Source organism: Patiria miniata, unplaced genomic scaffold, assembly GCF_015706575.1.
Source record: "Patiria miniata isolate m_02_andy unplaced genomic scaffold, ASM1570657v1 HiC_scaffold_24, whole genome shotgun sequence".
NCBI classification, from domain to species: domain Eukaryota; kingdom Metazoa; phylum Echinodermata; class Asteroidea; order Valvatida; family Asterinidae; genus Patiria; species Patiria miniata.
In genome coordinates this window covers 12,878,666-12,904,776 of record NW_024037063.1, presented here as the reverse complement: position 1 = coordinate 12,904,776, position 26,111 = coordinate 12,878,666, and the positions used below count along the sequence as shown (strand labels likewise).

General features: G+C 40.1%; 1 protein-coding gene across 1 annotated transcript in view; it reads right to left on the bottom strand.

The window, feature by feature from the left end:
- Positions 1–16,376, bottom strand: part of LOC119732395 (cholinesterase 1-like) — a 30,047-nt gene extending 13,671 nt beyond the window's left edge. The window contains exons 1-6 of the mRNA XM_038205883.1: positions 16,086–16,376; positions 9,022–9,506; positions 7,383–7,542; positions 6,137–6,214; positions 2,909–3,027; positions 504–665 (exon numbers count right to left, since the gene is read on the bottom strand). Of these exons, the coding sequence (XP_038061811.1) occupies positions 504–665; positions 2,909–3,027; positions 6,137–6,214; positions 7,383–7,542; positions 9,022–9,393 (891 nt within the window). The 5' untranslated portion in view covers positions 9,394–9,506; positions 16,086–16,376. The remainder of the gene's footprint in view (positions 1–503; positions 666–2,908; positions 3,028–6,136; positions 6,215–7,382; positions 7,543–9,021; positions 9,507–16,085) is intronic.
- Between the last annotated feature and the right edge of the window lie 9,735 nt (positions 16,377–26,111).

The following is a 26,111-nucleotide window of genomic DNA, read 5'->3' as shown; positions in this document are numbered from 1 at the left end:
CTTGTACCAGTTCATAGGTGTGTAATCGATTGCAAACAAGTGCGGTGGTCAATTGGGGCCAGTATTTGAAAAAAAGCCAGTGTTTTCCAAAGCTGGTCGGCCGACCAGCGTTGGAAATTGATACAAAAATACCACTTTTCTTGAAAATGACAGTATACAAAGGTGCCATGATTTTACAGGATGCTTTAGACTGTCATTCACTAACAGTCCAGCAAGGTATTTCAAAATGATTTGGTAGTTTTATTTTTTGATGTTTGCAAATGTTGTATTTTCCCTTTAAGGCACATTGTCATGCACAAAAAGGGGCAGAATGAGACACCCAGCCCGAATACACCCTGCATCATGCATTGTACGAAAAGAAAATTCCAACCCCCCCCCCTGCAAATAATCCTGGATCCACCCCTGCCCCCCCCCCCCCCCCACCCTCCTGGATACGCCACTGCAAAGAGTGAACAGCCTGGTGTAAAATGGTATAAGAGACGGACGATGATTATCTGACATACCGCGGCGTTGAAAACAGCCAAGGAGTCCTTGGTCCGCAGGCAGTCTAACAGAGCGGCGCTCTCCTCTGCAGTGCAGCCGACTTTCTCCCCGATATCAAAGGAATACCGACGGAGCCGGTCCTTGTCTTCAGTGAACGGCCACGGAGCGAAGACGGTGCCACTCTGCATAAGAAAAAAATTAAGGTTGTTAAGGCGTTTTCACTCCCAAGCGGGACGAGATTTTTGAGATCTTTGTAGAGCCTACGATAAACAGAATGGTGTCCATGAACATTGTTTGGTAAGCAATGCTGAAAACCAGTTAAACACCCTTCGCCGTCAACATGTTGGTCGTCTTTGTCCTTGTCATCACGTCGTCAGTAGGACCATGACAAAGATATGATGCTTGCATGAATTAGGCCTATTGGCATAAGCACAACCATTGGGAGAAATCGTCGACAACCCACACCCATATCCGTATCCAATGAGCACCAAGTTGGCCTCCAGATCCAAGGCGATGAGAAAGCTTTGATGAGAAAGCTTTACTTATAGGCACACCTAGACTTGTGATCAAGTCCTTGGATCGGTCGTTGTCCGTGGATGTAATTCCGGTTCGACTTCCGTGCTACACCTATAATAACACGCATTAATATACCGCCCTCTGACGTCCATATCCGAGTCCTAGTTCCAATCCAAAATGAGCATTCTGCAATGACACTCTGCACAGCCTTTGCCTACTTCTTCCAATATCGGAAGGAGCAATGTGATTGGTCGAGATTACTGAAGGGCAATATCATTGGCCAAAGTTCTACTGTATGAATATTCAGATTACTACTTATACTAGCTGGTATGCGACAGCGCGTTTGTAGCTTGTCTCCCCCGGCAAAATACACTAGCGCTCCGAGTGCACACGACCATTTAAGAGGTTGTGGAATGCTCGAAGACATTTCCGTAATTTTTCGGGTATATGTAGCCTAAGGTGGGATGAAATAAAAACGACTATTGTTTCTGTCATAAAATGAGTACAAAAGGTACTTTTGAGAGCTGTTTTTCAGGTCCTGTCATGCCTGTTTCAACCCAAACGTGCAATTTGTGTAAAAGTCGTCGTTGTGGGCAACAAACAAAACACAGTAAATCGTGACGTAATAAACAGGACTCCCGATGCAGAGTAGCATAAACGAGTCCCGTTTATTACGTCACGATTTACTGTGTTTTGTTTGCTGCCCGCAACGACGACTTTTACACAAATTGCACGTTCTGGTCGAAACAGGACCTGAAAAATAGCTCTCAAAAGTAACTTTTGTACTCATTTCATGACAGAAACAATAGTCGTTTTTATTTCATCACACCTTAGGCTACATATACCCAAAAAATGACGGAAATGTCTTCGAGCATTCCACAACCTCTTTAATAAATGAAAAACGGGGGTAATTTCAAAGTTCTCAAGTTCTTGGATTGGCACTAGGTGCTCTAGACGGATAAAGGCACAAGAGGTTGTGCGTGCGGGACTGGGTATAGACCACGGGCAACGCCCAATCCAATCCAAGGACTTGAGCTCACTTGAAGTCTAGGAAACACAGTAGAGGAGCTACAACGTGTGCGGCATTATATTTTAAGAATTTTTTTTTTTTTTCCCCTGACTGGGCGGAGCTTGCGAAGGAAAAGCGGCATTTTAATTTATAGCAAAAAAAATGCAAACTGATGGCAAAATAATAATCCAAAATGTGACCAATGTATCCTTCACATTTCTAAAGGGTAAAGACAGACTAAAGAGTCCGTGGCTAGACTAGTCAGTGTTTGGTACCAAAACGTTCTCTTAAAGGGAAAATACAACATTTGCAAACATCAAAAAATAAAACTACCAAATCATTTTGAAATACCTTGCTGGACTGTTAGTGAATGACAGTGTAAAGCATCCAGTAAAATCGTGGCGCCTGGTATACTGTCATTTTCAAGAAAAGTGGTATTTTTGTATCAATTTCCAAGGCTGGTCAGCGTTGGAAAAACCTGGCTTTTTTTTTCAAATACTGGCCCCAATTGACCATCGCACTTGTTTGCAATCGATTACACACCTATGAACGGGTACAAGCCAGCTAGACTGGTTCCCTGACCTTACAATTCCCCAATGTATGTAAACTGCTCTGTTTCTTCTTTTATGGAGTCAGGGAACCAGACTACAGGAAAATGATTGTTTTTCTTGGTTTTTATAGCATTTTCGAACCCAAAACCTCAAAAAAGTCAGTGTAACTATATTTGCTATATATTTCCAACCCCCCAATTCCATCCATTTCTGGAAATTACAGCAAAAGCAAATGATGTATATTCCCTTTAAAAAGTGCTAAAACGTAATAATGTTGTCGCGGGACTGTCACGATCTGTTGATCGGTGGGGTGGGTGACGTCTTGGGTGTTAGCAGTTACAGTCCTCACCTCCATTATAGCATTGCTGAACAACCCCTCAGCCTCCTTGGACAGTAAGAGAAAACTGACGCTGGCTGATCCCGCACTCTCGCCAAAGATCGTGATCCGTTCACTGTCCCCGCCAAAAGCTGTTGAACCAAGAACATTTGCCAGTGAAATAAACCAATGAGCTGTCCAACTGAAACCAAAATATGCTGATATCTAATAATCTAAAAGTAGATTCTCTGAAACGAGCAACTTTAAGAGAGTGTCGTATATTAGACAAAGAAGACACACCAGGCTTGTTGATCAACGGCAGATTTGTTGCAGAGTCACAAAACACTGCTTAAGGAGGATGTTGATTGCTGAGAGAGATCTTCGTCATTTTGTAGTTTAACCCTTACCCTACTAGACCCTCCAACGCATGCCAATATGTGCCTCAAGAAAATCTCCTATGTTTTTTGCATGGCCCTCCAATATCTGCCATGTCATTTCAAGGGTAACTGGACAGGCACTCCAATACATGCCACAGAGAACAATGAGAGTCCTCTGATAACAAAGTGAGTGCCCCCAGCTGGTCAGTATCAGGCACCCTCCAGGGCCTCCAACTCCTGCCAATTGGAGCCTTCACTGTTAAGACAAACTATCTGCCAATAAACTGCAGCTGGAGGGCATTGGCATAACCAACTGACATGCAGTAAACTACCCTCAGAGAGTAAGGGTTAATGTAGATTACTATACAACAGGCAATTATTTCTGCCATGAAAGGTTACTTTTGAGAACTATGTTTTTAAATCAAGTCCCGTCTAACCCGCTTGTGCCATTTGTCTACAAGTCGTCGCTGTGGACAGCAAATAAATGTGACATAATCAAACGACGAAGTCCCCTTTTGTGCCTAGTACTAGAGACCAAAGGGGAGGCCATTTCATGAAGTCAGATTTGTTTGCTGCTCGCAGTGACAACTTTTAGACAATGTCACCAGTGGGCTGGACGGGACTTGATGAAAACAGCTCCATTAGGAAAGATTTTTGCCCTTTCCCGACGTAGTCTGTCAAGCACTGCATGCTCAGTCATGTCAGTGCTTTCCGAGAACCTGTGGGGAAAAATCAAAAGGCTCACCCCAGCGGGAATCGAACCAACGACCCCCTGCTCACTAGTGCCCCAAACTCGACGTGATCACCGAGCTTGCCGGAGTCGACCCGAATCTAATGCAGCATGCAGCGAGCACCTCGCAACCAACGTGAAGATGAAACTTTTGCGTTGGGGATGAAGTTAATAAGGAGATTTTTTTTTTTGCTCGTCCAGACTCCGTGTATTAAAGCACTGTTTGCTCAGTGCTTTCTGTGAGCATGTCGGGGGAAAACAGTTCTCAAAAGTAATGTTTTTTGGTAATGGCAGAAATAATTGCCTGTGTTAGGCCCAAAAAAAAAAATATTCGGTCTCTGGTCAGACCAAAGTTCCGGAATTGACGCGGCCACGCGCTTTTTTTTTTTTTTTTTTGCTTTTTTTTTTTTCTTCAAGCTTGGATTGTACAGACAAGGTGGGGTACTGTTTTGCTTTTTTGGTGTTCTCATGTACATTGGTGTCCTTCATAATTTGCCTTGGTGCTTTTGATCATTTGCCTTGGTGCAATTTCCCATTCCTTGGTGCTCTTTGGTAAAAAAAATTGAGGAGGTGCGGAAATAGAGGGCGCTGTTGGAGCTACCGCAGAACATTTTGGAAGAAAAAAAAGATCGACGCGCATGATAAAATTCGACGTGCGCGCTGAACAGAGACCGACTTATTTTTTTTTTTTGGCCTTACTTTAATATATCTTTTATATCATTGGTAAGTTTTTATTTGAAAGCTAATTAGCTATGAAGATGATACCAGTACTACCAATCTTCATGTGTAATATTTCCGTCTGAAATTCTGTCCTCTTCATTTCTAAAGATTTCCGAAACTGCCGCTGTTTATTTCGATTGTTAACAACCAAAATAAGCACCATATCAACGTGCACAAAATCACTGTTAAAAACTGAACGGTTTCTCGCTATTTTCTCGTGACTCGGATGACGGATTGAGCTGAAACGTTCACAGGTTTGCTATTTCATGTATATGTTGAAACACGCAACGTTTGAACACCATATGCAACTGTGTTGTTAGCACTACCAATGAGGTATCATGCCTTTAAGGCCAAAAAAAAAATAAGTCGGTCTCTGGTCAGCGCACGCGACGATTTTAATCATGCACGTCTATCTTCTTTTTTGTCCAAAATGTTCCGCGGTAGCTCCAACAGCGCCCTCTATTTCCGCACCTCCTCTTTTTTTTTTTACCAAAGAGCACCAAGGAATGGGAAATTGCACCAAGGCAAATGATCGAAAGCACCAAGGCAAATTATGGAGGACACCAATGTACGTGAGGACACCAAAAAAGCAAAATAGTACCCCACCTTGTCTGTACAATCCAAGCTTGAAGAAAAAAAGCAAAATAAAAAATAAAAAAAATAAAAAGCCGCGTGGCCGCGTCAATTCCGGAACTTTGGTCTGACCAGAGACCGAATATTTTTTTTTTTGGCCTAATATACGTAACTACATAAAACTACAAAATGACGCAGATTTCTCTCTGACATCAACGCCCTCTTTATAAAGGAAACGTACAATAACAATGCAATTTCCACATTTTACTAATCTATGTTCGACCAACCTGCCTGACTAACGTATGTTCTACCAACCTGCCATGTTCTTCTGCCAATCGATCATTCATACACAGCCTAGGGTAGCAGACCAGTAAATAAACTTCCATAGACCCCAATGGTAAATGCTCCCACTTCCAAAATTCGGGAAAAATACTCACAACTCTCCAAGGTGTTCGAGACACTCATCAAATTAAAAGCTTATTTCATCATCTTTCATTTTCTTTTCAATTTTCGGGGGGTCAACGGATGACTTTTAGGAGAAATTACCATCTGAAGATGATCACCCCTGAAAATAGTCCTGAAGCCCATCGCCATTTTGAAAAACGATGCCTACACTCCATTGCAAAATAGTGCGCTTTTAGGGTCCAAATTACATCCAAATTACACAGAACTGCAAGCTGCCAGTCCTGTGCACGGCTTCCACCCATATTTTTTACAAACCCTCAAGTTCATGGCCCACAGCATGCTCAAATACCGAAGATTTTGTTGAGGGCATGCAAATCTTGATTTGGCCGGCGTAGGCAATTTCGGACCGATTTACTGGTCTGCACCCCTAGTTGTCACCAACCTGTCTTTACTAACCTGCTATGTTGTTCTTAATCCACTTCAGGCCAAGGATGTGGTCACGAAGACCCACATTACCTGGTGCGCCTTCATCACCTATTCACATAATGGCAAAAACAATGTAATTGATTTATCAGCATTTAGAAGATAAAAACAGGGTGTAATTTACAGAGTGTTTAAAACTACAAGATATTTTTTAAAAAATACACTTTGTGTTTTTAAAGTTGAATAACCTTAAAAAAAATATCAAAACATATCTTGCAATGAAAACTGAAAGCGATAGGATTTTGTATGGTGAAATCCCTTTTGAAAAAGAACAAGTCATTTATCCTTTACACACTTTACACATGATCTTCGGTTGCTACGGGTATAGTACTTTGGTAGCCATGGGATAGTACTTTTCGGTCGTGGGCTAGTATTTTGGAGTGTGAGCGGTGATTATAGTAAAAATAGCGAATACCATGTGACACGTTTTAGGCCAATCAAGAGACAGAATCCAAGCATGAGGTGTTATAAAGTGCGATATGCACCTTTGAGGAATCCTTAGTTTCATTACCAGAAAGAATTTAAATAAATAAATAAATTAACTTAAAGCCCAAGTCCATCATTTGCAGCTATCCAAAAAAGTAACCGGCGTAATTATTGTTGAAAAACATACTGGTTGAAAGATAGTAAGGGGACTAAACTCCCTGTGAAATGATCCTTTCTGGCAAGCTCTCATTTTGAAGAAATCAACGAAAGAAGGCATTTCCAGTGCTTCTTAAGAAGCACCGTAGGAAAATTTAAGTTCGTTTTGTTATTCGGCGCAGCGCGCACAAGCATTGGAACGACACACAGGCGCGCGCAGTTGCTATAATTCGTTGGATCAGTGCGCAACCTCGCGTAAAGCTACAATTCAAAATAATTCAAAACATGATTTAGCAACTTTTGATTTTAAATTGAGATCTTAGAAACCTGTTTTTCTCGGAATATGAAGCTGAAGCTGAGCTGAAACTTCATCAAGTAAGTTGTTCAGTATCCTTCATTAGATTTTGAACACATTTGTTGCTTCAAACGAATAAAATGCATTAATTACAAATGATGGACTATAGCTTTAAACTGGCCAAGGGTAATAGAGAAGGAGTTTCCTATAGGGCCCTGCATGTATCTTTTAATATCATTGGATAATTGGATTTCGACAATATCTACAATGCTGGTTTGATGAGAGAACGTGCATTCAAGGCAAGTGGTGTTTGCAACGTTGAAACAAAACGTTTTTAGATACCTGTGTACAGAAAGCCGAAGACGTTGACTCGATAGTTCATGCTGACAACAATGACGTCACCAAAGGCGGCCAATGCCACTCCATCATATTGGTTGGAGGTGGCCGTTCCACCCATGTGGGCACCTCCGTGGATCCAGACCATAACTGCAGCGCCCCCTTGCTGTGAGAAAAAAAGTAAGTACGTGGCCCCTTCTTATTAAAGGGAAAATACAACATTTACAAACATCGAAAAATAAAACTACCAAGTTGTTACGAAATACCTTACTAGGATGTTGGTAAATGACATGCTTAAGCATCCTGTAAAATTATGGCACCTGGTGTGAAGCCATTTTCAAGAAAATGGCATATTTGTATACATTTCCAACGCTGGTCGGCCGACCACCGTTGGAAAAACCTAAATATTTTTCAATTACTGCTCCAAATTTACCATTTTTTTTAGTCTAAATTTTGTTTTGCTAGCTATTGGTTCCATGTTCATGAACGGGTGCAGGCCAGCTAGACTGGTTCCCTTACCTTACAATTTTCTGGTATTTTTTATCCATTTCATCTTTAGTGGAGTCAGGGAACCAGACTACTTGAATATTTTTGTTTTTCTTGTTTTTTCCAGCATTTTCGAACACAAAACATCAAACATGTCCGTGCAACAATATTTGATCTATTATACTAACCCCCCAAATAGTTCATTTCTGAAAATTACAGCAAAAGCCAATGATGTACCGGTACATGTACATTTCCTTTAAACCGTAGACTCAGCTTCAAGATTTGGGGAGGGGAGGGGTGCTGGTACTTGATCATTTGCATATCCTAAAATCTTGGATATTACAGTTAGGTGGATTGCAGACCATGCGTTCTGTGTAGTATAGTCAGGTACTGCATAATACTACGAGCTTCCGTAACGGGGTTCACGGGGTACCATACTATAACGTACAAAATCCATGCACTGCAAGGACATCGTCGTAATTGTTCAGGCTGGTGCACGCAAGCCTTACTCAAAATGCACATTAGTTCAGGTGGGGTTCCATACGTCTGAAAATAGTGATAGCGTTTTATAAAGTGAGAAAATAACCAATTTTTGTAATGGTGATGGGACATTTTTGGACATTGTTTTTAAGTTACTTATTGGTTTCTCATGTTCAGTTTTGGGAAAGGTCTCTTCATGGAATCATTACAGGTAGTAATTACGAGTTATCAGCTTCTTGTTACAGCAGCCAATCAGAAAATAGCGAGGTACTTTCCCAGACAGAGTCTATTATTATACAACACCTGAATAAATTCCCATCATCTGATTGGTGGATCGTTGATCACATGTCATTGAATTATTCATACCAATGCACGGCGCTCACGTGGCGCGCAGCGCACAGTGCAATGGAAGTACTATTGCACTGTGATTAGAAGTACCATGTTGCACTGTCACTGCACATGTTGCCGAAGGTGGCGCTGTGGTGTTTAAATTGGCGGACTGAAAATGACGTATGAACACTCTTTGGAACTGTGTTGTCAGCTCGATCAATGCTATACTTTAGGCACTCACTCGCGGTCACGAATTGTTACTCTACATTTTAGATTTACATGTATAGCAGAAATTTATGACCTTGTTTTTTTTTCACAAAATAGAATGAAGTGACGTAAAACAACTCACCACGCCTGGGCGCGGTGCCCATATGTTCAGATGCAGACAGTCTTCGCTCCTTGGATGCGATCCAACAAAGGCAGAGTCTATCTGTACACAAGCATCTCTGAAGTACGTAGCGTTGTAAGTTATCTCCCAGGGCTGTTTGGCCACCGGGGGCTTGAACCGCAGCGTGCCCACGGGAGGCTCAGCAAACGGTATCCCCTTGAAGACATCGATGGTCTTGTTCACCTTGAGGAATTCAGACTCCTGGAAAATCTCGGTGGTGCCGAACAGGTCGCCTTGTTCCACGGTCACGGTGGGCTGATCCTGGGCGGCAGTTAGTGCCATGAGCAGGCCAAGGGATAGGACGACTTGCAACCTCAAACAATTGCTACCCATGGTTGGTAGTCGTTTCTTCAAATTACCACCACACGCCTGTCAGATTTCCTAATCTGGTTTTTCAGCAACTTGCTCCCCTGTGGAGGTTTCGAAGCAGTATCGTCCTCCAGGTCCTATGGAAAATATTATATAGCCGCAATCAATATATTGTGCCTGCTTTCAAACGTTCACAATCTACAACAACTGTGGCTATTGTTCACCAGATATGACTCAGCCAAAGTCGGGTCCTGTCAATATTTGTTGTAAGCGGTCAAGCCTTTGTTACCATTCTTGGTAGTTCAAGTGCAGTTAATAGAGCGCGTAAGTTGAACCCAAAATCCAAACAAAATGCATTAACCTTCCTTTGTTACCATATTTGGTCATGAAAGTGCAGTTAATAAAGCGTGCCAGTTAATTGAAAATCCAAACCAATTTGGTAATTTTTTTTTTTTTTGGTTTAGTGCACATTTCAATAAGGCCAAACAAAAAAAGCGTCCGGTTTCTGGTATGGAGCTTGCCCAAAAAGTTTTGCTTCAAATGTCGGCTGATGACTGCAAATGGTCCTTGACTAAACTTAGTGCAAATATATGGGAGTCCAGAGAGGCCACATAAAGCTTATTCTCGACCATAACCCAATCTAAAAACACGTTAAAATTGTGCAGCAGCAGGATTGCAGTCAAACCAGTGAGTTTGGCGGTTTTGAGACATCATCTTTCATTGAAAAAAAAACTTTTTCAATTTGCCGACGCGCATGGCTACGGCGACGCGTGCGCATACCAGAAACCGGAGACTTTTTTGGGGGCCTAATGTAGGATTTTTTTCTCTGGTGTAGAATCCATCAGGACTTTTTTGTGCAGTGAACAGGATAGGACTGGACTGACGAATCTCGCCTCCCGTGAAAAATCACTTTATGGTTTTCTGCACATTTCAACAATGTACAATGTAGGATGTTTTTCCCTCGTGTAGGATCTTTTTTGTGCAGTGTGGAATAGCATAGGTTTGTCAGATCTCCTCTCCTATGAAAAATCACTTCTTGTTTTGTGCACACTTTCAATGGTGCAAGGGCGGATCCAGAACACAATTTTTGGGGGCCCAAAAAATTGTGGTCCTCCAAAAAAGTGGGTCAAAAAAATTATGGCGTGGGGTACGGGGCCCGCCTAAGGGCCCCGACAAATTTTTGGATTCTAGATGCTCTGTAGTGCGATCTGAGGCAATTTCTGACCACTTTAACCAATGTTTTTTTGAGGAAAAGATGGTGGTGTACTCATTGCCTGCCTTTTTTGCAATGTCACATAAAAAAAGAAATTGGTTTTGTTTTTTGGGGGGGGGCCATGGCCCCCTTTGGCCCCCCCCCCCCCCAGGATCCGCCCTTGCAATGGTGTAGGATGTACAGTCGACGCTCGTCAGTACAAACTCTGTTAATACAAAATGTGGTTATAACAAACATAAAGTCGTGATCCCGACTGTGCTTTTATGTGCACAATGAATGGGACCGATGTTTCTCTTAATACAAAATTCTGATATAACAAACAATTTGGCTAGGTCCGAACGAGTTTGTTATAACGAAACTCGACTGTATATCCCTCGTGTAGGATTCCTTTATAGGACTTTTTTGTGCAGTGTCGGATGGTGTAGGACTGTCAGAACTCGCCTCCCCTAAAAAAAAAATTTTTAATTTTGTGCATATTTCAATGGTGTAGGATATTTTTTCCCTGGTGTAGGATTCCTGTAGGACTTTTTGTGTAGGACATTCACAGTCGTCAACATCTTTGGCTATTGCTTACCCAGAGATGCCACAAGGTTTGCTTGAAAAAAACGGAACTGGGTCTGCTTGAAAAAAACCGGAACGGCTGCTTGAAAAAAACCGGACTTTTGTGTATGTGAAAAAGCCACTCCGTGTCCGACACAAAGTCCCCGCTGTCATCTTTATCTTGTAGCCAAGCCAAGTTCTGTTTATTTTTTTAATTTTGCTTCTATGGCCTTGAAAGCTGTCGGTTCGTTCAATCACTTTGACTTTTTCCATCCTAATATTTATTCTGCCTACCCGAATTTCCAACGTAATATTCGACACGAAACATGCATGATTCCACAACACTGCTGTCGGTGTACATGATCCTTTCACTACGCGATGCGCTCAACGAAAACATGGTTGGTACCCGCATTTTTTGTATTCACATATATCACTGCGATCGGAAACCACCGATAGCTGAAATGATAGACTTGATTTCCAGGCTGAATGCTACGTGTGCTTAGCACACAACACGCCCGCACGCGGTGAAGCACGCGCGAGGCGCCGTTGTATACTGCGTGCAATTAAGTACGTTGGCCGTTTGTATCGCATGCAGGCTCGGCAACAACATACACAAAGACTGTTTTTAAGACTACTTCAACGAACAACGTTGTGCCATGCGTGCGCCTAAATGTACTAAATCGAGGTAAAAATCAACGCATTTCCACAGTTTTTCTTCTCTTTTTCAGGTTAATTTGACGGCCGGAAAAACCGGAATTTTGTGAGATTTTTTTTAAAAACCGGAATTCCGGTTAAAACCGGAAAAGTGGCATCTCTGTTACCAGATATATGATTTAGCCAAATTGAGCCTATATGTCAGTTAGTCTGTTCCTTTCAATTAAAAAAACAAAACTTTTTTGGTCATTCAGGTGCAATTAAAGATGTCTGTGCTTTTTGGGCGCGGCATCCCGAAAAATTAATTTTTGAAATCGAATTGCCTATTTGTTAGCATTTATCTGCAAGTTATGAGCTTTCCAATGAGACATTCCACAAAAACAATCCACCGACGATAAGTAACAGAGTGAATGAGTTTCACTTTTTTTTTGCAATTGGAGCGGGACGCTCCAATTGTAGCACAGTGTTAATGTATAGGGCAATCATCGCACGTAAAGTTAAGACCAAATAGATTGCAGAATGTAAGGCCTAAAAAAAAAAATGTTCGGTCTCTGGTCAGACCAAAGTTCCAGAATTGACGCGGCCACACGGCTTTTTTTTTTTTTTTTTTGCTTTTTTTTTTTTCTTCAAGCTTGGATTGTACAGACAAGGTGGGTACTATTTTGCTTTTTTGGTGTCCTCATGTACATTGGTGTCCTCCATAATTTCCCTTGGTGCTTTCGATCATTCGCCTTGGTGCAATTTCCCATTCCTTGGTGCTCTTTGGTAAAAAAAAATTGAGGAGGTGCGAAAATAGAGGGCGCTGTTGGAGCTACCGCGGAACATTTTGGGGAAAAAAAAGATCGACGCGCATGATTAAAATTGATGCGCGCGCTGACCAGAGACCGACTTATTTTTTTTTTTGGCCTAATAAAGCGTTTTTTTTCTTTCAAAAATAGTTTCCCCTGTTTTACGTTTGTCAGTCTGAGTGACGTCTCCGAGTTGCAACGTGAAAAAAAAAACCTCTTGCCAAATGCGGTAAGTAAAGTACTGCAAGAGTATGGTACTGATTTTTGCTATGGTGAGATTCGTAAATTATGCCAGAGTCGACAACAGGCTAATCATTACCCAACTGATGATTCAGTTCATACCTGTCAATATTTGTTATATATGGTACTGATTTTTGCCATATATGGTGAGATTCGTCAATGCCAGAGTCGACAACAGGCTAATCATTACCCAACGGATGATTCAGTTCATACCTGTCAATATTTGTAATAATCAGTATGGGTACTGATTTTTGCCATATATGGTGAGATTCGTAAATTTATGCCAGAGTCAACAACAGGCTAATCATTACCCAACTGATGATTCAGTTCATACTTGTCAATATTTGTTATATTCTATATGACCTAATTCTGTTATCTCTTCACGACCTAACGTCGGGCCAATTTCATAGAGCTGCTTTTAAAGCACAAAACCCTTGCTCGGCCATCGGATAAAGCAGGTTACTAGCCAAGAGTTCATGTGATTGTCATGCTAAGCAAACAACAACTAAATACCAGTCACAAGCAATATACATCCCATGGAGTTTTGGCTGGTAACCTCATTTTAGTAAGCAATGTTTTTGTGCTTCAGCAAATTTTGTGCTTAAGCAGCTCTATGAACATGGAAACACTGTAGTATCGAGAGACAAAATACTGCAACGACCACTGACACAAACATCACTGTCACAGATCATGTCATAATCAGCAACCCAGCTCGATTCACGATCGGTTCCTTTGGGAGGAGGTACATGTATTAAAGGGTACACATTTTAAAGAGGCTTATTTTCCACAGTTTTCCAAATTACGAAAACAACTTTGACATTGCCTGTAACTAACAAAACTATATAGTCATGACAGATCTGAAAATTGAACCCAATAAAAAATTCAATGTTGTGTACGCGTACGAAACTTGAATACTGCTCGTTAGTAATCACAAAAATTTGATAAGTTTTGAGATAAAAACGGACCTGTATATTTTTAGGACAAAACAAATCAGCATCTGTTGCCACAAAGCGCTCCAGTCAGACAACACACGCAATGGGGGAAAATCACGGTGGGTTGCATACTCTCTCACGTGCTGCAGGAAAATGTTGTCACAGGCCGGCGCGGCGCAGGCTGCCGCGCTGGGAGATGTATTAACTTTTACGGCCGGGGACCGGACGGGGCAGCCGGCAGCAATTCCCGGTGCTTATTTCTCATCATCATTTTCCACATTTGTTTGTGAGAGTATCGATTGTAAATGATTTGATACAACTTTTGTGGCCCTTTTTATAGCTTCTGTAGTGTAAATGGAACTGGTTCAGAGCATTTTGGCTAGAATTTGGAGGCCTTACAAAATTGAAACCGCTGCCGTCGGTGCGGCTTATACGCCAGTGCGGCTTATACGCCGACTTCAAATCTTAATTTGCAGATTTTTGCGTGCTGCGGCTTATGCGCCGCGCGGCTTATATTCCGAAAATTACGGTAGATTTCACAAGCAGCGTTAACGCGATTCTACCGCGATACGTTCATAATCATATAGCTCTTCTTTTTAAATAATCCAATTTCAATGCTTCCATTTGTTGGCATGTTCTATTATCGTGTCTTAAGACGCAAAAAGAAAAATGCTTCCAACTTACCCCAGAAACCGTCGAACTCTGCGGCCGCGTGGTAATACATTTATGCCTTGTTATCACTGTGTAACCCGTGGTTCACATTTCAAAATAACAGGAACCAAATTTTATATTAATTTAACTCCCTTTTTTTTTCTGCTTGGAGGCGTGGATCGAGGCCGGCGATGTGAGGATAGGTGTAATAGGCTACAATATTTTTAATAATATGCAAACCTGCAAAAAGTGCCAAGTACAGCAAATGCACAAGTTTGTCTTCTCATAAATGATCTGAAGGGAGGGCGCACTTGTAAATGTGTCGGGGCACGAAGCAACGGAGTCGCGGAGACGCGAGGCACTGGAGTCGCGGAGGTGCGGAGTGGCAGAGACGCGCACCGATAGAGGGCGCAATTCTCAGCAGTATTTTTTGAGACAAAGCATCCATATCCATTTTTAATTTCCTCGCAAAGGAAGGGAGGAGGGCGACGAGGCACTGGAGTCAAGGAGTCGCAGAGACGCGGGGCACTGGAGTCCCGGAGGCACGGAGTCGCTGAGTCGCAGACACGTGGAGTCGCAGAGATGCAGAGAAGCGTTTTTCAAAATGGCGATGGGCTTCAGCCTTCAGGACTACATTGTATTTTCTGTAATCCTTACCTTTAGGACCCCGTTCCTATATAAGGTTAAAAGACTCACCAAAACAGCTGACTAAATGACAATCAAAAGTGACATTCTGATATTTCTAGACACATGTGAACAGTTGGCAATGACACCTTCTTGAATGCAGGTTTAATTTTGTGAAAAGAGGGCAGGGCTTTGATTTATATGAGGGGTTAAAGATGACGATGACAAACAGAAATAATATTATTATTATTATTATTATTATTTATTCGGCCAAATTACAAGGTACAACAAGCAATTCACAAAAGTAAACAAAAAACTAAACAAAAACAATCCAATCCAAGCTGGCCAGGATTGACAAAAGTATAATAAAACACTGTGACTCGAAAGCCTGTCAATCCTAACTTGAATGGTACATGTAACATACAAAATATATTAAAAATTAGGTATAAAATTCAATGAAAAATAAGACCGCCTTAAAAATAATACTTAAAAAGAGCAAGATGGCGAACTACACAAAAAGGTAAGAAAGTCACACTTTTTTTTAAATTGCTTTCAAAATTACAACTAACATGAGTTTATCTGAGAAAAAAAGAATGTATTAGCCTGCAAAAGTCACCTTAGTACTGGACAGTCATCTGCAAAAGTCAGTTTTGAACAGAACTCATAAAAATAGAGGTGTCCTAAAGATAAGGATTACCAGATTTTCAGGGGTGATCATCTTCAGTTTGAAATTTCTCCTTAAAGTCATCAGTTGACCCCCCAAAAATTGAAAAGAAAATGAAAGATGATGAAATAAGCTTTAATTTGATGTGTGTCTCGAACACCTTGAAGAGTTGTGAGTATTTTTCCCGAATTTTTGAAGTGGGAGCATTTACCATTGGGGTCTATGGAAGTTTATTTACTGGTCTGCTACCTTCGAGACATCTGCCGCGCCCCAACAACAAATTTCTGGGCCCTCTTCATTCGCACCATGGCACGCACTATCCACACACACGGCTCAGCTATCAAATAACCCGTACGCTTTTCACACAGAGCACAAAAAATGACACATCTACGGAGTACGGACACACTCACGATTGTTTCCATCCCAGAGTCATGAGAGTCGGCCGCCCGAGCTCCGGTCACCCCGCCGCCTGCACCGGCCCCTCTCGACTTCTTCTTCGGTCCAGCAGCATCTCCAATCTCCCCAGGAAAACGCTTCTTCGCTCTTGGCATCTTAACTTTCGGGGAATCGCCAAATTGCTGTGAAATAAAACCCGTCTGCGATGCTCCGCACATTAAGAAAATCCCCGGGAAAAAGTCTACCCGGGGGCGGAAGTGAATTTAAAAACCCCGAAAATTCGGGTTTTGATGGGCGCCCTCTGCCGACATAATTATCAGCGATTCATTTGTTTCCAGACTCGCTAAACGATTGCCATTAATAAATATTAAATTAATGCAAACTCAGAATGACGGAACCAGTCTAGTGAATGGCGTGTCAAACGTTGCAATATTCAATATTTTGCAATATATATGTTGGATGTTCAATATGTGTTTGTTATCTTTTACATTTATTTGCGATGTTCAATATGAGTGTGCGATGTTTTTCATTATTTGCGCGATGTGCGATGTTTTACAATATATGTGCGATGTTCAATATATGCTTGCGATATGTTTTACATTTATATGCGATTTTCAATTTATATGTGCGATGTTTTTGACGATATATATGTGCGATGTTTTCAATATTAGGCCAAAAAAAAATATTCGGTCTCTGGTCAGACCAAAGATTCGGAATTGACGCGGCCACGCGGCTTTTTTTTTTTTGGCTTTTTTTTTCTTCTTCAAGCTTGGATTGTACAGACAAGGTGGGTCCTATTTTGCTTTTTTGGTGTCCTCGTGTACATTAGTGACCTCCTTAATTTGCCTTGGTGCTTTCGATCATTTGCCTTGGTGCAATTTCCCATTCCTTGGTGCTCTTTGGTAAAAAAAAAATTGAGGAGGTGCGGAAATAGAGGGCGCTGTTGGAGCTACCGCGGAACATTTTGGAAAAAAAAGATCGACGCGCATGATTAAAATCGACGCGCGCGCTGACCGACTAATTTTTTTTTTTGGCCTTATGTTCGATTTTTTGCATTAACTTTTTCAATACAATTGTGTGTGTTGTGCTACAATATATTTGCGATATTCTCAAATATGTGAGCAATGTTTCACACATATGTTTGACATTTCGAGCTATTTGTATTCGATGTTTCATCGGTATGTTTGCATTCGATCTGCATTCCCTTTTCATTCGATGTTTCTTCAAGAGTCAAAGTAAGGGATCAGACGTCAGGGGATCGCGTAAAGTGATTAGAGCCAGACCTAAACGGTAACAACCGGAATTGTGGGTAATTCTTTAAGCATAGTACGCAATGCGTTCATCATTGTTTGGGCAGTACCCCCAGCTGTGCCTGTATTACCCATAGTGTTATGTGCATCATCTATGCATTGAGGAGTGCATGACACATGGTCTGAGCTCCAAGGCCGATGTGCACCTGTCCCGTTTAATGATCCAGTTACCTGATAATTTGTTAGCATAAGCTGATGTAAAATTGGGCAAAATTAGATGTTTATGAAAAAAAAATCAAATTGTAAGGGGTTAGGCCAACAAAAAAAATATTCGGTCTCTGGTCAGACCAAAGTTCCGGAATTAACGCGGCCACGCGGCTTTTTTTTTTTTTTTTTTCCTTTTTTTTTTTTTTTCTTCAGCTTGGATTGTACAGACAAGGTGGGTACTATTTTGCTTTTTTGGTGTCCTCATGTACATTGGTGGCCTCCATAATTTGCCTTGGTGCTTTCGATCATTTGCCTTGGTGCAGTTTCCCATTCCTTGGTGCTCTTTGGTAAAAAATATTGAGGAGGTGCGGAAATAGAGGGCGCTGTTGGAGCTACCGCGGAACATTTTGGAAAAAAAAAAGATCGACGCGCATGCTTAAAATCGACGCGCGCGCTGACCAGAGACCGACTTATTTTTTTTTTGGCCTTAACCTTGCTTTTTTTTTAGCAAAATCGGGAAAAATGATGTTTCTGGAAAATTGCAGATTGTATGGGGTTAGATGTTTATGAAACATTTCAAATTGTAAGGGGTAAACATTGCATATTTTAGCGAAATTGGGCAAAATCATACGTTTCCGAAAAATTTCAGATGTAAGGGATTAAGGCCAAAAAAAGTCTCCGGTTTCTGTGCTATGCGCGCGCGTCGCCGTAGCCATGCGCGTCGGCAAAATGAAAAAGTCTTTATTTTCAATGAACGATGATGTCTCAAAACCGCCAAACCCACTGGTTTGACTGGAATCCTGCTGCTGCAAAATTTTTACGTGTTTTTAGATGGGGTTATGATCGAGAATAAGCTTTATGTGGCCTCTCTGGTCTCCCATAATATTTGCACTAAGTTTAGTCGGGCACCATTTGCAGTCATCAGCCGACATTTGAAGCAAAAAAAACAGGTAAAAAAAAACCTTGTTTTTTTTAGTGAAATTTTGCAAAGTTAGATGTTACGAAAAATTTCAAATTGAAAGGGGTTATTTAATAACCTCGCATTTTTTTTAAAGCGAAAATCGGAAAAAAATAAAATGTTTCTGGAAAATTGCAGATTGTAAGGGGTTAACCTTGCTTTTTGAATAAGATTGGGGAAAATTAGATGTTCATGAAAAAAATTCAAATTGTAAGGGGTTAACCTTGCTTTTTTTTAAAGCAAAATAGGACACAATCAGATGATTCTGGAAAATTGATTGTTAGGGCGTAATCTTGTATTTCTAGCAAAATTGGGCAAAAAGAAATGTTTATGAAAAATTATAAATTGTATACCTCGTATATTAAGTAAAATTTGGCAAAATCAGATTTGTATGAAAAATCTAAAATGGTAAGGGGTTAACCTTGCTTTTTTAGCAAAATTTGGAACATATTTTACTAAAATTGGGCAAAATCAGATATGCTTCTAAAAAAAACAGATGAAAAGTTTCCGCAAAAACAGCTGTTGAAAAAGAGCCCAATGTTGAACTTTACTGAGTCTGAGGTCTATCAAGGGGACGATCCTTATTTCAACTCCCGGAGATTCGCTGACAGTCTCTATTTTTCTTTTTAAGAAAGTCGAAATAGCTTAAGAGGGAGGTGAGAATCTATATGTGCCCAGATTCAAAGAGTAGAAACCTACGCGTCTGCCTTTTGAAAATACACAATTGCGGTGTTCATTGTTACGTAATGATCCGCCTAGCACACGACTGTTTTGCACATTAGGCTGTGTTATGCAGCTTCCTAACAAACCAAACACACTGGGCTCATTATATCGACTTGTTTTTACCCATTAAGGTAAAGCAAATGGACATAGTAATCTTCCTGGCGCGTTTGCTCACCTATAAAGACAACTTTTCTCAGTTTAAGGAAAATTCTAAGGTAACGAAATGGCCGAGTGGTTACGATTCGTCGTCCACGGTTAGCGGGGTCCCGGGTTCGAATCCCGCTGGTGTCTTTTTGGTTTTTAACTTATGAGTTCAATTATTCACTATAAGAGATTTAATTTCCCGTCGTAAAATACCAACAGTACCTTAGCTTAATCGGTAAGCACTGCTGCTGGTACTGTCCGCGAGTTCCAGGTTGGCGCCTTCGTACAGGTTCAGGGCATGTGGTCCACTCGGAGGATCAGGGCTTAGGGGCCGCCCTGTTCCTCCCTTAGCTCTTTGCTTTTACATGGTGCCTGGCCCTCCGGGGTTATATGGATGGATAGGGAAGGAAGTGTGTATTGGTCGGGGACGCCGAGACCCCGGAAGAGAACTAAGGGATCGGCTGGGGCATTGTTATGGCTCAGACCGATCCCTGAAAGCTTGACTAGCACATAACTTTTTGATTTTTTTTACCCTCTATCTTTTATACTTTGGTTTAGTTTGATATCTACAGCTGCTCGGCAGGTCTACGGGGAGTATCAAAATTGAAACAAAGGTGTATGTCATAAATCAATGAATATTTCATAATTGACTATAATCAAAACGGAGTTTCGTTTGATCAATTTGACTATCATTATATAATGACGCGATTGCCAATTGACGTAAGAAAAGCCATAAATTATACCGGGAAAGAATAAAGATGTACATTGTAATATGAATATATTTATACATCTTTCAAATATCGTGTCTTTAATTGTGAGCATTCCAAACAAAACAGTAATTAGCAAAAGTAATAGAATGGTATATGATAGCACGATCAATACGTCTCTATTAAATTTAAAAAAAATATATAATTTAGGCACCTATGTGTGAAATATTCTTTGATTGACTATGAGCATTCCATACGAATGAGTTAATTCGCAAAATATAGCAACAACAAAAGAGAAAGCAAAAAGAGAAAATTCATTTACCCTAAAAACTGGAAAAATAATTTGTTTTAAAAAAGTCAAATGGGACACTTCATGTATTGATTTAACAGTTTGCAGTTAACCTTACATTTTAGCCAAATTGGGAAAAATCAGATGTTTCTGGAAAATAGCAGCTTGTAAGGGGTTAACCTTGCATTTTTAGTAAAATTTAGATGTTTATGAAACATTTCAAATTGTAAGGGGTGAACCTTGCTTTTTTAAGCGAAAATGGGAAAAATCAGATGTTTCTGAAAAATTGAAGATTGTAAGGGGTTAACTTGGCATTTTTAGCAGAACTGGGCAATATTAGATTTATATGAAAAATCTCAAATTGTAAGGGGTGAACCTTGTATTTTTAGCGGAAACTTTACATCTGGATTTATAGAAGCATCTGATTCTGCCCAATTTTAGTAAAATATGCTCCAAATTTTGCTTAAAAAGCAAGGTTAACCCCTTACCATTTTAGATTGTTCATACAAATCTGATTTTGCCAAATTTTACTAAATATACAAGGTACACCTCTTACAGTTTAGAATTGTTCATAAACATTTCTTTTTGCCCAATTTTGCTAGAAATACAAGGCTAAGCCCTAACAATCTGCAATTTTCCAGAATCATCTGATTGTGTCCTATTTCGCTTAAAAAAAAATGCAAGGTTAACACTTTATAGTTTGAAATTTTTCATAAACATCTAACTTTGCCAAATTTCACTAAAAAAGCAAGGATAATCCCTTACATCTGAAATTTTCCAGAAACATCTGATTTTGCCCAATTTTGCTAAAATGCAAGGTTAACCCCTTACAATTTGAAATTTTCCATAAACATCTGATTTTGCCCTATTTTGCTAAAATGCAAGGTTAACCCCTTACAATTTGAAATTTTCCATAAACATCTGATTTTGCCCTATTTTGCTTAAAAAAATGCAATCTTAACCCCTTACAATTTGAAATTTTTCATAAACACCTAATTTTTACCAAATTTCACTAAAGAAAAAAGTAAGGTTAATTCCTTACATCGGAATTTTTTTTCAAAAACATCTGATTTTGCCCAATTTTGCTAATATATGCAAGGTTTACCCCTTACAATTTGAGATTTTTCATAAAAATCACATTTTGCCCAATTTTGCTTAAAATGCAAGGTTAACTCCTTTCAATCTGCAATTTTCAAGAAACATCTGATTTTGCCCTAATTTGGCAAAGGTTAAAACCTTACAATTTTGGATTTTTCATAAAAATTATTCCCAATTTTGCTAAAAATGCAAGGTGAACCCTTTACAATCTGAAATGTTTCATTAGTACCTGGTTTTGCCGTATTTTGCTAAAAAATGCAAGGTTAACCGCTATCAATTTCAAATTTTTCATGCACACTAAAATTTGCCCAATTTTACTAAAAAAGCAAGGTTAACCCCCTTTCATCTGAAATTTTCAGAAACATCTGATTTTGGCCAATTTCGCTAAAAATGCAAGGTTCACCCCTTACAATTTGAGATTTTTCATAAAAATCTGATATTGCCCAGTTTTGCTAAAAATGCAAGGGTAACCCCTTTCAATCTGCAATTTTCCAGAAACATCCCTGACATCTGATTTTGCCCTAATTGGGCAAAGGTTAACCTCCTACAATTTTTGATTTTTTATACAAATCTGATTTTTCCCAATTTTGCTAAAAAAGCAAGGTTAACACCTTACAATCTAACAATTTTCATAAACACCTGATTTTGCTCTATTTTGCTAAAACAATGCAAGGTTCTCCCCTTACAATTTGAGATTTTTCATAAACATTTAAATTTGCCCAATTTTACTACAAAAAGCAAGGTTAACCCCTTACAATTTGAAATTTTTCATTCACATCTTATTTTGCCAAATATCACTAAAAAAGCAAGGTTAACCCCTTACCATCTGAAATTGTTCAGAAAGATCTGATTTTGCCCAATTTTGCTTTAAAAAAAATGCAAGGTTAACCACTGACAATTTGAAATTGTTCATACACATCTTATTTTGCCAAATTTTACTACAAAAGCAAGGTTAACCCCTTACAATCTGAAAATTTCCAGAAAGATCTGATTTTGCCCAATTTCGCTAAAAAAAATGCAAGGTTCACCCCTTACTATTTGAAATGTTTCATAAACAGAATATTTCACACATAGGGGCCTAAATTATATATTTTTAAATTTAATAGAGACGCATTGATCGTGCTATTATATACCATTCTAATACCATTGCGAATTACTGTATTGTTTGGAATGCTCATAATTAAAGACACGTTATTTGAAAGATGTATAAATAATATTTATATTACAATGTACATCTTTATTCTTTCCCGGTATAATTTATGGCGTTTCTTACGTCAATTGGCAATCGTGTCATGATACAATGATAGTCAAATTGATCGAACGAAACTCCGTTTTGATTATAGTCAATTATGAAATATTCATTGATTTATGACATACACCTTTGTTTCAATTTTGATACTCCCCGTAGACCTGCCGAGCAGCTGTAGATATCAAACTAAACCAAAGTATAAAAGATAGAGGGTAAAAAAAAATCAAAAAGTTATGTGCTAGTCAAGCTTTCAGGGATCGGTCTGAGCCATAACAATGCCCCAGCCGATCCCTTAGTTCTCTTCCGGGGTCTCGGCGTCCCCGACCAATACACACTTCCTTCCCTATCCATCCATATAACCCCGGAGGGCCAGGCACCATGTAAAAGCAAAGAGCTAAGGGAGGAACAGGGCGGCCCCTAAGCCCTGATCCTCCGAGTGGACCACATGCCCTGAACCTGTACGAAGGCGCCAACCTGGAACTCGCGGACAGTACCAGCAGCAGTGCTTACCGATTAAGCTAAGGTACTGTTGGTATTTTACGACGGGAAATTAAATCTCTTACAGTGAATAATTGAACTCATACGTTAAAAACAAAAAAAGACACCAGCGGGATTCGAACCCGGGACCCCGCTAACCGTGGACGACGAATAGTAACCACTCGGCCATTTCGTTACCTTAGGATTTTCCTTAAACTGAGAAAAGTTGTCTTTATAGGTGAGCAAACGCTCCAGGAAGATAACATTTGCTTTACCTTAATGGGTAAAAACAAGTCGATATAATGAGCCCAGTGTGTTTGGTTTGTTAAGAAGCTGCATCCCAGACAGCAAGCATACGTCAATCCGACGTTAACTCAACGTCACGAATTCACGAAGGACACGTTGGATCAACGTCAGACACCAACGTCAGTCCAACGTAAACTTGCACTGCTGATTCACGTTGGCCTAACGTTGTTTGTACGTTGGCCGGAACGTTGGACAGACGTTATTTCACCCATTTTCCGACCTTATATGTTACGTCATAACAACGTTGTTTGTGGGTTGGCATTAACATTGGATCAACGTCGTTGCGCTTATATCCCAACTTTCTTTTCACGTCATATCAACGTTGGCCTAACATTGTTTTTACGTCGGCCCGAACGTTGGACAACGTCTATTTCACTCATTTTTCCAACCGTATTTTTACGTCAAAACAACGTTGTTTCTACGTTAGCGTTAAACGTTTGATAGACGTCTTTTCGCTCAATTATCAACCCAAATTTCCGCGTCATACAAACGTCAAACACCAACGTTTGTCCAACGTAAACTTGCACTGCTGATTCACGTTGGCCCAACGTTGTTTGTACGTTAATCTGAACGTTGGGCAAACGTCATTTTTACTCATTGTCCGACCTTATTTCTTACGTCATTTCAACGTTGTTTGTACGATGGCGTTTATATTGGATAAACATCATATCGCTCAATTCCAAAACATATTTTCTTCATCAGACCGACATAACGGGAAATTAAAATTCTAAATAAAATAATACTTATAACAAGCATGTCAACGTTGACCATTACGTACAATGCCTTTTAAGCTCAATAATTTTGAAAAAAAAAAATTAAAGAGAAGCCAGCACAGACATGAGCTCTAATCCATTTTTTGAAGGTTTGTGCAGGTAAACGACATCAGGCCGTCGTGATGCTGTCTTTGATGGTGCAGGTTGCCACGGGTAGTACTAGTAGTAGTAGAAGGGCTTAGGTAGTATGTCTCTTCTCCATCACTTGAACGAAGCAGAGATCTGGAAAAGAAAATTAAAAGTAATGATGAACTTTTTTTGTATACGAACACATCTGTTTTATAAATAACGATGACTTGTAACTTGTTAAAAACACAATTTTTCATGTTAGCAAAATCCAAGTGCACATCAATTTTACTTTTAGAAAGCTTTACCTCCCCCTAAGAGGTTCATTTTTATATATATTCTAGTCCCATGACTTGGTCTATTTCAGTGTATTTTCGAGTAGTATAATGGGGGAGTAAGTGGTGCCACCAACTTCAAACAATTTGGGGATTTTTTTCCTTTAAATTGTAACTTAAAAAAAAAAAACACCGCGAGCCCCCCATCACAAACAAAAGCCTGGGTGCGCTACTTGTTTCATTAACAATTAATTTTAGAGTTCTAAGTTATCAATGATCAAAATGTACATTCTCTTCTCATGTTGAGATGTGCGTAAAATTGACGGATTTTTTTTAACATGAGTCCTCATTAAATGCTTCAGCCATTCAGTGTTCTTGCTGGTAAACCAGCTGATCGCACTGTTACAAACGCAACTATATTTTGTTTTACAATGACCCGATTTTCAACCGAGTTAATTTGTTTTGGTGAAATGATTTCAACCGGCTTTTCAAGTCAAAAGTTACAAGTTTTCAAGTCAAAAGTTACAGTTGATTCTAAATTCATGTTCCACTATGAAACAATAAGCTTGGAAAAAATCGGGCAAATCATGCATGACTACTGATTAGCTTACTTCTCCAATGTTTCAATAAAGGACACTGATAAGTGATAGTGTAGCTTTGAGAGTGAAATAAGAATTGACAATATCATCTATTTTCCCCTTGAATTTTAATTTTTTACTTTTAGGGAAACTGTATTCTATTTCTAGACATAAATCAGGATGACCTTTCAAGACTACCCAACACTGTCCTCAAAAGAAATTGCAACTCCTTCCATGGTAACTCGGGAACATTCGTTTGAAACTTACCTTTTCAGTAGGCCTATATTGCAAGGGGCGCTCATAAAACAAGTACAATCTTGACAGCTGCGGTGCTAGCGGTTTAATCGAAAACGGCAGTGTGCTTGTTCCATGTATCTTGCGGGTCACAGTATCTTGAAGCTTGAGATCAGCTGGCAGACCACAATCTTGACAACAGTAGACGATTAGCATTGAAACGGTGCACAAAACTTGTTCATTTTGGGCCACCATGTCTACAGACATGACATTCTTTTCCCACAGCAGTTTTAACGGATATTCAAACTTGTCAGATGCAACTATAGCAGCTGATGGTTCGCTTCGAATTCACACTGTCTGCAGGGCATACTATCTTGTACTAGTACTACGTACGCGCCCGACAGACACGCACGCACTCATCACATCGCACGGTTTTCATCGACCAATAAGGTTACGTGGAGCGCATGCACACAGGCGCGTGCGCACTACCGGACACTACCAGCGTTGGCACACGACGTCTTAAAGACGTCGTTTAACGGTCGTTATCTATAGTGTGTACTTCAGCGGCCGTGGGCAAAAAGCCCAACATCTCAAAGACGTCTTTCTTCCTGGCTCCAAAGACGTCGTGTGTCATGGGAGTGCTGACTATAATTTGACGTCCTATTGAGGTCAGATGTGCAACGCAAGACTGACGTCACTGTGATGA